Source organism: Nanorana parkeri, unplaced genomic scaffold, assembly GCF_000935625.1.
Source record: "Nanorana parkeri isolate BGI_ZX_2015 unplaced genomic scaffold, ASM93562v1 scaffold742, whole genome shotgun sequence".
NCBI classification, from domain to species: domain Eukaryota; kingdom Metazoa; phylum Chordata; class Amphibia; order Anura; family Dicroglossidae; genus Nanorana; species Nanorana parkeri.
Genome location: NW_017307010.1, coordinates 592,524 through 606,780, shown reverse-complemented (window position 1 = coordinate 606,780; position 14,257 = coordinate 592,524). Strand labels below are relative to the sequence as shown.

The 14,257-nt window shown below is 40.3% G+C and overlaps 1 protein-coding gene across 1 annotated transcript in view; it reads left to right on the top strand.

Annotated features, from left to right (window-relative positions):
- Positions 1 to 12,804, top strand: part of DNAJB14 (DnaJ heat shock protein family (Hsp40) member B14) — a 44,081-nt gene extending 31,277 nt beyond the window's left edge. The window contains exons 4-8 of the mRNA XM_018564275.1: positions 1,868 to 2,053; positions 4,343 to 4,437; positions 5,775 to 5,884; positions 7,040 to 7,206; positions 12,241 to 12,804. Coding sequence (XP_018419777.1) covers positions 1,868 to 2,053; positions 4,343 to 4,437; positions 5,775 to 5,884; positions 7,040 to 7,206; positions 12,241 to 12,365 — 683 coding nt within the window. The 3' untranslated portion in view covers positions 12,366 to 12,804. The remainder of the gene's footprint in view (positions 1 to 1,867; positions 2,054 to 4,342; positions 4,438 to 5,774; positions 5,885 to 7,039; positions 7,207 to 12,240) is intronic.
- Positions 12,805 to 14,257: the final 1,453 nt, after the last annotated feature.

Here is a 14,257-nt window from a genome sequence, read left to right as displayed (position 1 = left end):
TCCCACACAGGTCTCCCCCTTGAAATATATCCAACACCAGGAGGAACTTCACTGCACTGGGAAAGTTTGAATAACTTTATAAAACCAAATAATTGAGACTGTCTAAACGAATTCACTCATCAAAAGGGTTGATATACTGAGACCAGAACATATATACATGATCATAGTGGATTGTTTTTGCCCCAAATTGTACTGATTATAGAGACTTCCTTTTTCCTCAATTACAGACAAACAGTCCCTATTTCATTATATTTTTTATGCATCAGGTGCCACAAACAAGTCAGACCTATATCTCAAAGTAAAACTACAGCTCAGTTTTTTCCCCCTCTTATTGTTGTATTTTTTGCATCCTCAAAAGCGGGAAAAAAAGTACCGAGAGGGACCAAGAGTTATATTGGGAGAATTCCCCCTTTAGAAGTTTTGAAGATAGTAATTGCCGTAATCTGTGTGAGTGCATAGTATGTATGGAAGAATGTATGTATGAATGCTATGGACAACGTTGTTCTTTTATGAAGATTTTTTTGTAGAAATGGAGTAACAGGTGCGAAATATGAGATTTTGTAACAATAAAGTTTATACTTTTATAAGAAAAAGGTCTCGGTCCGTTCAGTAACCATCTTTCACAGTGTCTTTTCTTTTGAGAACACTGTTACCATTTTTTTGAACATACACAGGGACCATGGGGAACACAAGTAGCCACCCTCCAGAAGGAAGGACAGTGTCAGCACCAATTCAGAGATGATTTGAGAATCTACAGCCGAATAATACACAAATAAGATACATTATTGTTAATAGTTGAGGTACTTGAATGTGTTTTTTAAGATTTAGTGAGTTTAGTGTCACTTTAATATATGACTATAAAGTAGAATTGCTAGTTATTTTCTAGGATTATATTAGAATATATTAGAATACAATGTTATTTGTAAAAATGGTCCTTTTAGAGAGGAGTTTGATTATTGCTGCATTTTACTGTATTCTACACATCTCTGCCCTGAATGTCTAATAATTTTCCTGTTGTGTAGAACATCAAACATTTTGTTGACCACTGGTGTTTCAGGCAGCAAATGTAATCGGAATGCAGTCATACACACACACACACACACACTATATTATTGATTTTTGATCTGCTTGTGCAAAACAGGAGTATTAACAAGTAATCAATCTGTTAGATGCCTGTGTCAGCCCGCACTTCAGTGCTCCCACAGGTTAAAGACCCCATTGGGCATGCCATTCAAAAAGGCTGCAGCACTTACATGGACGGATGCTGCAGCTTGTGTTCATTTCAGTTCAAGGCAAACACTTTGCTGAGTGCTTGTGTTCATCTACCTTTCTAGACCTAATGTGCTAGTATTGCCTCAAACATCAGCAACATGGCCACATGCTTGGTTTTTATCCTTCTATGCACAAAACCTATGCCAAATGTTGATTCGGTAGAAATCCACACCATATTCTTCAGAGCAACAGTACATTCTTCATACTTCTCTTGGCTGCCAGTGGACATCTGTGTTCACCCAACCAAACCTGTTAATTGGGTTTTGGGTTAAAGGTTATGGGGCATATAGGTTGAAAAACTATACCTAAATTGCAAACCCACCATGTACTGTGTATTTGTTGTGCCTCCTCTTTGGCAATCTTCTTGCCGAGTGTGGTTTTGTTTGGGACATAAACTTAAGAAGTTTACATTTGCTTTCAGGCTGCATCCTGTACTCTCCACTAAAGATATAATAAATATACTTAAGTGGAGTTTTTATGTATGTGAAAAGGATGTGTCTAAATACAAGTATTTGTACTAATGTCTCATTCATTGCTTATGAAGAACGTACTGAATTATCAATGTAACAACCTTTTAACTGGTTCTCTTTTGCAGAGATTGGGAATGCATATGCGGTATTAAGCAATCCAGAGAAACGGAAGCAATATGACCTGTCTGGAACTGAGGAGCGCATGCATACCAACCACCGAAATGGTGGTTTTGATTATCATAGAGGATTTGAGGCCGATATAACTCCTGAAGATTTGTTTAACATGTTCTTTGGAGGAGGCTTCCCTTCAGGTAAAACTTAAAATGCTGCAGTTTGAGGCTACAAACTACACTGAGTAATAATCCCCAGGAACACATTTTTAAAGTAATATCTTAATGTTCTGACTGCTGTCAGGGGAAAACTGATTGCTGTGGCCTAATGGTTTTCCACCTTAGTAAATCAACTCGTAAGCATTTCTAAATAACATTTTAAAGCAGTTGTCATCCCCTCAAGACTGGATAGAAGCTTCCCCACAAGCACACAGCAACCTCCTATTAAGCATCTCTTGTTGGGTTGTGTATGAGTTTCCCATAGCTAGATCCAATTGTAGAGGTCATCTGAAAGCTGGGACAGTTTCTGGAGGCTGTCTAATAACTGCCTCCCAGTTTTAGGGTTGTTCTCAGTTTTCAGCCCGTAGGTTTACTGTACTGCTCATATGTCTTCAAATTGAAAGTGTGTGGATTTTTTTTCAGCACTATCAATATCAGTTTGTACAGTGTGATAAAAAAAAATAGAAAATGGATCTCTAGTTATTGTAGTTCTTCGGGGCAGTAATATTTTAAGAGACTTAGACACCGGGTTAGGGCTGCAACTGATGATTTTCATAATCAATTAGTTGGCCGATTTTATTTTTTCAATTAATCGTGTGGAAAAAAAAATGTAATACCATCCTTAATTGAAAATGAAATGCACAAATGCAGTGTTACAAACATTAGTTTACTTCAGTATAAAACTGCATGCACAATTTTTTGCAATCGCACTGCAATGCCGTGTGTTTCAGTGCAGGCGATCACACTGTGGGTGGAAGACGCATTTGGGGTGTCATTGAAATGAATGGCTCTGCAACGCACCTCCCGCAGCAGAATTTGTCAGGCAGAAACTGACTATTTCCCACCTTTATCATTTTCTTTTTAATAATTGAATTGCAAGCACATGGCGCTTGAATAGCTTCATGCAGGAAATGACAGCTGCCAGTGGCACCATTCTGCAGACGGCAGCTGAATGTAAATACAGCGGGTTTCAAATTGCAATAGCCAATAGCAGGCTGGCTATTGTACCTACCCAATGCTTGCTGTGTCCTCCTTCCAGCACGGAGGAGAGTGATTTTCCACTTTTGTAGTCAAATTGGGATAATACCAGCTTTTGTATTGTTATATTTTGCCATTCACATAAATGCATAAATTAAACGAAAAGTATTTAGAAACTGCTGCTTAGATTTTTAAATGATTTTTTTACTTGCTTAAAAATCCTACCTAGCTTCCCCCTATGTAATGTTAAGGAGGGAGTTGTGGGAAGGTATGTTTACTCTAATTATGCCTGTCTGCACTGTGCTGCCAGATTTCATTAACCATTGTAAATTAGATTTGGATACTGTCTGTCCTAACAAAGGATTAAAGATAGAGGTGCACTGAAATTGAATTTTTTAAATGAAACCGAAAAAAAAAACACAACCAGAATTTTTTTTTTTTTTTTTATTATTTAATATTTTTTTTTTATTATTTTACTTTTACTGTCGGGGGCTTTGGGGAAATATCAGGGGTCTAAACATATTTCCCTTTTCAAATGGAAAAAAAGATTGAGGACACAGTCCTCAATCTCTTTTTCTGCAGCCCCTGTTATAAATTAACAGAAACCTTCTATACTGAGTGCTCCTATCCATTCATAAAGCTCCTCCACGCACTGCTCTCCATCCTGATCTGCCAGTCACAGGAGGCTGAGCGGGCGGGGAGGAGAACTCTGCCTCCTGTGATGACGCTGACAGTGCTCTCTTCCCTGCACTGCCATCTCACCCTTCTGTGACAGCTGTCTCCTCCCTGCACTGCTCTCCATCCTAATTTGCTTGTCACAGGAGGCCGAACGGGGCAGTACGGGAGGAGAGCTCTGCCTCTTGTGATAACGCTGCCAGCGCTCTCCTCCCCGCCCTGCTCGGCCTCCTGAAAGTTTCTCTCCTCCCTGCTGGGCCCTTTTTCTAAAGTAGTTTTTGGTATGCTATATGAATGGGATTAACAAACCTATAGTGGGCTTTTATCAATTTTGACTGCAATAGTGGAAATACAATATAAATATGCTCGTCATCGAAACACTGTGTAAGGTAGTGTTTTTTTTAGCTGAGCCAAAATATGAAGTTTACTACAGGCTAGTGGCAACAGGGAAATATGCAGTACTTTTCAGTGGTGCCATTTTATTTACAGAAAGTTTCTTTTAAATACTTTCACTGGCTTCTACTGCCATTTTATATAGCTGACAATGACCATAAACAAGCCCTAGATATGCTTAGTGCCTTTTTTCTTATTGTGGTGTTTTTTTGTTTTTTTTTTCAGCAAATGTTCGTACATATTCTAATGGACGCACAACATCTAGCCATCACCAACATCAACATCATAGTGGTCATGACAGGGAAGATGAAAGGGGAGATGTAAGTATGACTACTTAAATAAATAATTTTTTAACAGAGCACTCTTTTTTGATACTTCATGTCAACCTGCAGACACACAACACAGCCAGACTGCCTATGTGACTCATTAATTCATCATTTAAAAAAAATTATTTAAGGAGAACTATGGGGTTAGGGCTTTTCTCCATAGTTCTCCTAAGGGTAACGGGAGGACACAAACTAGCGTCCTCCCGCCACCCTAGGCTCAGTATACCGCGTGCTACAGCTCACGGTATACTGAGACGCCGCAGCCGGGATGGATCCCGACAATTATGTCTGGATCCACCCAGCTGCGGGATTGAGAGGCAGAGCCAGCTGTGCCCTCCCCCGTCCGTTTCGCCAGTCAGCGCTGGAGGATCGGACAGGGGATGGGGGGAATCCCTGCAGGGAGCAGTGAGTTACGGTCACTGCTCTCTGCAGGGATAGATCGAGAAGTGTGCGAGCGATGGTATGTGTTCGCTCACTTCCCGATCTACTGAGCCGACCTGTGACAGTTTCATTGTCGCAGGTCGGCTCAGATTTATGAGGCTGAGTGAAAATCACTCGCCTCATAATTCTCCTTTTAAACTATACTTCCAAAAATACTACATTTGAAATTGGAAGCCTCTATGTGTCATTCACACAGGTATGTGCACAATGAGCAGAAAATGATTTGATTCAGCAGCCAAGATGTGCACGTCATTGAAAGCTAAAACAGTAATCGTGGGTGAATTAGGGACACGGGATCAGAAGTAATTCTTGGACATGTGGGTTATACCGCTGCCTAAAGTATAATTTACACACTGTCAAAGAAAAAAGTAAGCAATTTCACGTATAAACCTCTCCTACTTGAATCATGCCTCATTTTTGCTTGTGTCCTAGGAGTCTGGACATATTTTCTCTTCAAAGAAAAGTTTAAAGTGATATTAAAGGCTAAAGTACCAACTATAAAATATTTTTCTTTAAGTCTATTAAGGGACACTGATACTGCCTCTGAGTTTCCTATTCCTCCTTATGTATTGCTTGCTCAAAAAAGTGCTGGCTGTTAGAAGTGGGTTATATTGCGGGCCGGCTTATGGCAGCAGTTATAACCCAACCACCTATGATTTTTCTCCTCTTCCTTTGTTCCTGTGGACTTCAAGAAAAAGTTTTTAGGGTAGATATACAAATCTTATTGTTACTGTGCTTGCAGATATAACATTCCTGATATAAAACTGCAGTTTTTTTCTTAAACTAAGAAAAAAACTGTGATTTTCCTTATCAGCTTAAAGTGTTTATTGGCTTTTTTTCATGTTTTTCAGTCATAATTGTAATTCCTCTTGTTTGTTTTTTTTCGGCAGGGTGGATTCTCCATGCTTATTCAACTAATGCCTATAATTGTATTGATACTAGTGTCCTTGCTTAGCCAGTTAATGGTCTCCAATCCTCCATACAGTTTATATCCCAGATCGTAAGTGAACAGCTTCACTATATAAAATGAGCATGCCCTTACATATATTTACACTTTAATAGTTTATTAAACCCCATTTTATCTTCTGTTAATTTTTGGGGGGGTTCACTTTTCTAGCTTAATTGTATCTGTTTTCTGTCACTGGTAGATTTAGCATGTATACATCTGCCATATATACTATCATTGTAAAGGTGATCTGTGAGGATAGGGTAAAGTAAAAAAACTTTGGCTGTATGATAAAGTTAACCTACACTATTCATTAGTGAATTGCATTCTAAAAAATTAGAACTGAGAATTGTGTTTTACAAAGGTCACAGTTATGTGCATGCCATAATAGATTTCCTATCCTCGTGGGAATACATGATTTCACAAGCCATGACCTAGTTTCTTCCTGCTCACAACTATGAAGTATTTACTAGCAATGCACCAATACCATTTTTTTTCAAGTGTGAGTACCAATACCAGTACATTATGTTATATGTGGGGGACTGAGAATTACACACTTTTATATTTTGTGTGAGGGGGTGCGCGGAGTGTAAGTGTATTAGGCTCCATTCACACCTGTATCTTTTAGGTGCAACTAGGGAATCCTGCATCAGGAACATGCATTTCCTGTATCTGGAATCCCTAATCTGATGTTTACAAGTGGCCGCTGTCACCCATTCAAGTTAATCAGGTGACAGAAGTTGCATGTAAACGCCTGCACAACGCATGTAATATGTGATTTGGTTAGGAATCAATCCCTCTCCCTGGACACAATGATTGTGTATTCAGGGAGAGTGTTTTCTAATCGCATGTAATATCACATATTACATGCGGTGTGCAGACGTTTACGTGCAACTTCTGTCACCTGGAAGTAGGATATGTGTGGCTGGCGTTGTAAATAGGTGCCGTAGTTTACAGGAAGGCTGCCAAGACAGCTGCTTCCATTTAAAAAAAATGTAAAGCGCTGATATCGGCGTTTAGTATCTGGCCATTTTCACAAGTACTCGTGAAATCCCCAGTATCAGTGCATCCCTAGTGTTTACTAAGCTATGGCACTGCTTTCTGAATGCTGCAAATCAGATACAATTTTATTTTTAGATTTTCCTCCCGTGTGTCACTACTTTTGTGCCTTTTTAGAAAGATGATTGTTAAGTGTCTGTCTGTTCTTAGTGGTCAAACCATCAAGCGCCTAACAGAAAATCTTGACGTTCCATATTACGTAAGCAAGGATTTTCAGTCTGAATATAGTGGTAAGTCGCTGCAGAAGTTGGAAAAGAATATTGAAGAGGATTATGTGGCTAATGTGAGGAATAACTGCTGGCGAGAGAAACAACAGAGTGAGTATTTAAAGATTTATATTTTTTGACAGTATATTTGGGTTACTTTTTATATGGCTGAAAGTTTGAAGACATCTGACCCTCACAACTTTTAGATATTAGATTTTATTTTTTTAACATTCCATTCTAAAACCGTTGTGACGGGTGTGGAATTCCTATCGCCGGACGCCCGGGACAGGCAGTTTCGGGCGCCGGGCGAGTAGTTTTTTAATACATTCAGCCCTGCTCCGGACAAGCAGAGCTAAATGTATATTGTGGAGCCGCCGCTCGTTTTCATACAAGTGATCTAATCAGATCACTTGTATGAAGGGAGAATCGACGATCCTGTCCGCCCCCCGCGCTGTGGTTTTCGGGGGTCCCTCGCTCCTGGTGCACCCGTCACTATTCCTGCCCTATGCATTTTGAATTTTGCTCGCAAATTGCAAGCACTCATTGGTCAGCGTGATCAGTTGTTTGGCCGGGAAGCCAGCTCCTTTCTGATTGGCCGCCAATCAGCATCGAGCCATCTTCCCGGCCAATCAGGTCATTACTCTCCCGCCAGGTTTCCTGATTGGCTAGCAAGCTGGCTCAATGATGATTGGCCGGGAAACCGGCTTCCCAGCCATTCACAATCAAGCCGGCCAAACAACATGAAGTCGGCTTCCCTGGCCGTCAGGAAGCCGGGTAGCATCCCACTACCCTCTTCCTGATTGCCCGGAAAGCCTGCTCCATGCCAACGGAAGCACCGATAGTGAGTGCTGAAAGCAAAAAATTGGTACTCGTACTCAATACCCAAAAACTGGTATTGGTGCATCCCTAGTTTTAAACTTTTAAAACTTTATTTTTTTTGTGTTGGGACAAGTAGATGGTCATGAAGGACAAGTAGATTTGACCCCCGCTTTAGCCCTTGGACAAGTAGTTTTTTCAAAAATTTCCACACCCCTGGGTCATCTATAGTTACCCTCCTTTGCGACTATAATCAGTATCCAATGGTCAGTGAATTTGGAGTGTGTCTGTGAGAACTTTGTGCCCATTCAGCCAAAAAGTAATTGGGAGGTCAGGTACTGATATTGGATGAGAAGACCTCAAGCACAATTGGCAGAGTCACAGAGGCTTTCTATAGGTCAGGGTTCTGTACACACCACTCGAGTTCCTACAAACCAAACTTCACAAACCGGGTCTGTATGAACCTTGCTTTGTGCACTGGGTAACAGTCATGCTGGAACAGAAAACAGACTTCCCCAAACTGTTGCCACAAGGTTGTTATAATATGTTCGAGATGCACCAATACTGATACTAGTATCGATGCTGATACTGAGTATTTGGGCGACTACTCCTAATCGCCCAAATGCTCCGATACCTTCCCCGATACTGAAACTTCCGGTCAGAGGGAGATCGCTTGATAATCCGGGCCCATGGATGCCGGTTTCATTATAGGTGAGTACCAGGGGCCGAAAAAAACGGTATCGGTGCATCCCTAGTTTGCATGCTATAGCATTACCGGCACCCATTACTGGAATCACCTGAACGCATTAATTTGGAGGGGTGGCAACACAGTTTTGGTCAAATTTGTAGATGTGATGGTCAGGTGCTCACAAAATGTTGGCGAAGCATAGAGCACATGTTTTCATTTGTTTTAACTTCCACTAACAAATATCTGATGGTTTGTTATAGGGCTTGGCAAACAGCTACCATGTAAACCCACTCCACACCTTTTATTTACAGCCTACATAAGAGGAATGTTACCCGAGAATGAGATAATTGTACACATCATTACAAAATGCTCACAAACTGTTAAAGCTTACTATTTGTTGATGGACACTTGGCTCACTGACACTTTGCTCGCCTAATCACTGACATCACATTTAAGTTTTAACATAAAAAAGGACTCCTAATGTAACTTTCTATTTAAATTTGCAGCTTTCTTTCCAATAATACCTAGTCATCCTGCCATGAGTCAATGTGCAGACACTTCTGTTTTAGGGTGACAGTGTTCTGTTCCTGTCTCCCAATCGTGCCCCTGCATTTTGGTGCTGGGTCGCATGCATTTAGACAGGAGGTGAATGTAAGAGATCAGCAGAACGGAATGTAAAAAAAAAATGAGATGGTAAAATATTTAAATAAAAAGAAACATGGTACAGTACTGTGAAAAAGAAAATGTCATTCTGCTTGGGGTTACATCTTCTTTTAATTAGAAACCAAGCCCCAGTCCCAAACCAATGATCGTACCACTTTCTGACACATGACCTGGCTTGTCTTGCTTTAGGCTAGGTTCACACCTAGGCGATTTTATCGCGCAGATTTAGCCACGAGATATCGCACAAAACAGAGCTTTGCATTGAAGTCTATGGAAGCTGTTCACGCCTTTGCGATTTGTCGCACGGTAGTAAAAGCCTGTCGTGCAAAAAGGTGCAGGAGCTATTTTCAGGTGGTTGTCGTGGGGTTTGGGTCTCATAATCATATCTATACATTGAAAATTGCTCACCCTGCTCAATCACCTAGGTGTGAACCTAGCCTGAAACCTGCTTGTAATGTAAATTGCCTGATCAAGGGCATATTTTTTTGCCTACAGAAAGGTTGTGTTTGTCAGTGCAAGCAAAGGCACTTTGGGTTGAAAGACAATACAAGATGTGTATATAAATAATCATGTCCACTCTGTAAAAATTTTATTCTGTTGCAGCTGTTTTTCAATTTTGCAGTAAAGTACATTAGCCAAGAAACGTACCATAAACATTCAGAAGTTACATGACCAATTTCTGCAGTCTTTATAAGAATGTGGCTGGTTGGCATTGTAGTTTATGGTTACTTTCTGTGTTAAAGAACAAACCAGAAGATACCTGTGGTATGTGTAGGACCCCCTATGTCATTGGGGTAATAATCAATTCTAAGAGGGATTTCTTTGATGTTGTTTTACGTGCATGTGAAAATCTGCATTTGTGGCTTCAAAATTACTTAAAACCCCAAAACCTGAATCTGAACACATAGGCCCCGGAGTGTAAAAAAGATGGTAGTTGCATTTTTTTGGTACCATGCTACTTGGGCAGCTATTTATCAAATCTAAAGTTTCAGTTAAAAAATAAATACACTTTTCCTGTGCACAAACACAATATAATTCCAAATGTTTTTTTCACAAAATAAAAGATCAATTTAGAGCAAACTGTATAGGAGGGACCTATCATTATTTCTCTCACTCTAGCGTGCAGCCTGCTGCAGCCATGAGGTTGTTTTAACAGCTACACACATACGTCATGGTCCTAAAGTGATTAAAACAAGATCACTGCTGCAGAAGAAAGCATGATCTTGGTATCGGTTTTTTTTCAGCTGCCAGCTTTCATGTACAATATGGGTGGCTGTAGAGAGAAGGTGCCTCTCCCTTCACCGCTGACATAGCAGGTAGACCAGAAGGCGATCAGCACACACCCACTGTCTGATCTCACCTCTGGTGAATGAACCTGGAAGCGGCAAGGATTCGGGCTTTCACTCCTCACTCTCTATAAAGAGGAACGGTCACGACCATTATGCTGTCGCTTAGAGGCCTCTGGGTAATGGCAATAAAGGTATGTGTAAAAAAATGTGACCATAAAAACAACATGCACATACGAATGCAAACACTCATTGGTGTGCCTAGGTGAGAAAAGGACAATTCATCACACATATTGTCATGAATGTTGAAGTGAGAACAATAATTCTAGGGCCATCACTCACTGTTAACTTTATACAGCTGAGTAGTAAAGGCATTTAAAGCATCGCAGTTTCGGGTACTGTCATTTTTTGCCATTTCACGGTCTTGTGCAGTTTTAAGGCTTGACATGTTTGCAATCCCATATTTTATATTGTACCAAAAAAGTTGAGTGTTCTATTGATTTTATAAAGCAAAAAGGTAAAAAGTCACCAGCACTCGATTTTTTGAAAGTGAATGTCCCTTTATTGGACAAAAGACGTCATAGGGGAGCCGACGTTTCGGGGCCACACAGGGTCCCTTCTTCATACTTTCTGCCTTGAAGAAGGGACCCTGTGTGGCCCCGAAACGTCGGCTCCCCTATGACGTCTTTTGTCCAATAAAGGGACATGTTCACTTTCAAAAAATCGAGTGCTGGTGACTTTTTACCTTTTTGCTTTGTGTTTGCACGGTGCCATCCGTGATTTGGTCACTTTGAGCACCATCATCCTAAATTGGCCGGGACTGCTGTAAGGTGTGCGGAGGGCTCTCTTCCATTTCTACACCTCTATTGATTTTATAAACATTTGCACAAATATAGCAGAACATTAAAAAAAAAAATACTAATTGCCATTTTTTCTCTACAGGACCTTTTTGCTTTCAGAAAATATAATTGTTTGGTGTTTTAATTTAGTTTTCTAGCCCGCAATTCAGATTTTAACGTGTGTTCAAAAATAAAACAAATTGAAAAATGCTCCAGTAAAAATCTGGTTATTTAAAAGAGAACTATGGCCGAACCTTTTTGGTAAATGTCCTCCTGTGATCCAAAACTCAGCGTATAGTGGGCCATTGTCGAGATCCACCTTGTTGCCTGATTGACAGCTAGTGCCAGCTGTGCCCACCCTCTCCCCTGTCTGCCTCTTCAATCAGCACTGGAGAGAGGAGGGGGAATCCCTGGTGGGAGCAGTGAGTCAGTCACCGCTCTCTGCAGGGAGAAGATCGTAACCTGAGCAATCAGTGGTTTGTGATCACTCAGTTCTTGATCCATGGAGCTGATATGTGACCACTTCAGTGTCGCACGTCGGCTCTAACTATAGCGATGAGTGTATTTCAAACATTCTATAGTTCTACATTAAGTGTATGTCTGGGCAAAAAAATAAAAAATGTAAGATGCCGATTTTGTCTCTTTAAAAAATGCTGGAAGTACAACAAAAACAACCGGTGCTTTTGTCTTTTAAGGGACAATCCTGATGTGTGTGAGTTCAATGGATTACCATAATGCCTCAACGCCGACCTATAATTCCATTGTCTTTTTAATGGGTGATGCTTCTCAAACTTTGTTGAATGAAAACAAAGGACTTGCTAAGTTCTAATCAAGTTGTTTTTATTGCTTACAGGAGCTGATCTACTACATGCAGCAAAAGTATACAGAGATGATAGACTGCGAGTGAAAGCCGATACAATATCTATGCAATACTGCAAAGAACTTGAGCGATTGACTTCGATCTATCGAGGAGGATGATAAGCCACAAACGTTTGTCTGCATAGAAATACAATTACTTTCTTCCTTGTAAATATAAGAACTACTTTATCGTGAACAGCGATGCAGGGAGTGAAACATGACCCGGCTATCAAGCTCATCGTATATTTCCGATACAACTTGAAGGTCACGGAGTCATTTTTATGTTTTTATGTTTCCTGGCTTTCGTTCCAATGACATGTAACCTAATTATGACGGTGTGTAAAATTTAGATACAACACAATGGCCACATTTTTCCAGGTTCATGTGTGTAGTGTAAATATTTCACAGAAATGTCTTGTATATAAGAGTTAATGCATTTATATGTACATTTTTGTCCCCGTGATTAAAAGAATCCATTTAATGTGAATCTAACACCAAAAAAGTATTTGTTTTAATTGATACTTTCATTGTAGCTGGTCAATTTAACATGAGCTTTCACACTAAACATATTTGGAAGGTCCATCTACTATTCTTGTTAAAGTTAACCTGCAAGCCATTTTAAACAAAACTCCAGAGTTCTAGAGGAAGCACCACAAGATGCCTGTTGTTGCCTTTCTGAGCATCCTCTGTGTGCCTAAATTATTTTGACTTTGTTACAGAGACTTGCTTTTTCTCATTTTTGGGTTAGGTGCCACCCAGCTCCCTTCTCCCTGTCCAAAAGAGTGCTTTTAATGGCCACTGATGTTCTCTCATCGGATAGATTGTTAGCAGTTGGGCTGGGCTTGTCTTTGACGTCAGGGAGGTCAGATTAGTGAACCACAAAAACTAAATCAGAGGGATGCATCTGGCTGAAAATGGTTGTCAGGCACCTTGCGGTGTCTGCTGTTAGGGCCACATTTGTGCAGTGCGTCTCATTAATGCCACAACACATGCCAGCTCACCTGCTGTATGTGCAATGCCATTCATTGTACGCTATGATGTGTTGCGCTTTAAAAAAGGGTCATACACATTTTTTTTTTTGTCCACTGAGGTGGAATGGCAGCCCACCCGTAACGAATGGATTGCCTTAATGCAACACTCATTAAAGCTTGTAGAAGTGCACTTTAACGCACCACAACAGATCTCTTTACTGTGAATGGCCCCTAAATGTTTAGAATGGCTGACAGATTTCTTTTAATTGAGCCAGCCAGATCCTACAGCTATGACTGCTGATGTCACTCCCTCTTATTCTCTTCATACTGCACATAGTCAAGGCTTTTATTGAATACAGAACCATACTTGGGTATCTGAGCATTGGAGTGTCTACTAAAGCATAAGTGTTTAATGAAATGAAAGAGCTACAATGATAATTTCCAACTATGTACTGTACATAAGTCTGTATACCTCTTTGGAAATGAGGATATTTCACCGTTGGGTACATTTTCTGTGCAAGCTGTTTGCTAAGTAAGGCTAAAAGTTGCAGCAAAATCATATTGACCATTCTCTTGTAAGGGTTTCTAGACAGGAAGTTGGCGATGTGTTATGGGCTTTTTGTTTTTTATTCATATGTTGATTTTGGATTTGCACAGTTACATCACCATAATGCACCTTAAGTACATGTGGTATGGTGTCATTCATTTTAATTGACCCCCAATATACCTTCAAAATGCACGCGTTGCATAACACAGTAACGCACTATGTCAGGAAAAAAAGGTGCAGGTACATTTTTCTGCCCTCTGTAGCGGGTTGGCAGCTCAGTTAAAATGAATGGGCTGTCTTCATGGAATGTGAGTTAATACAATGCAACACAGAAGACAGGTGTGCATGGGCTTTATAATAGTGCTCCACACTATACCACTTCAGTTGTAAAGCTGAACTCCAGACACATGGCTAAATACACAGTTGATATACATATATGGGCTCTCTTTCCATTTGAAAGCATTTCTTTTGTCTAGCCAGTTCTGAAATTGACA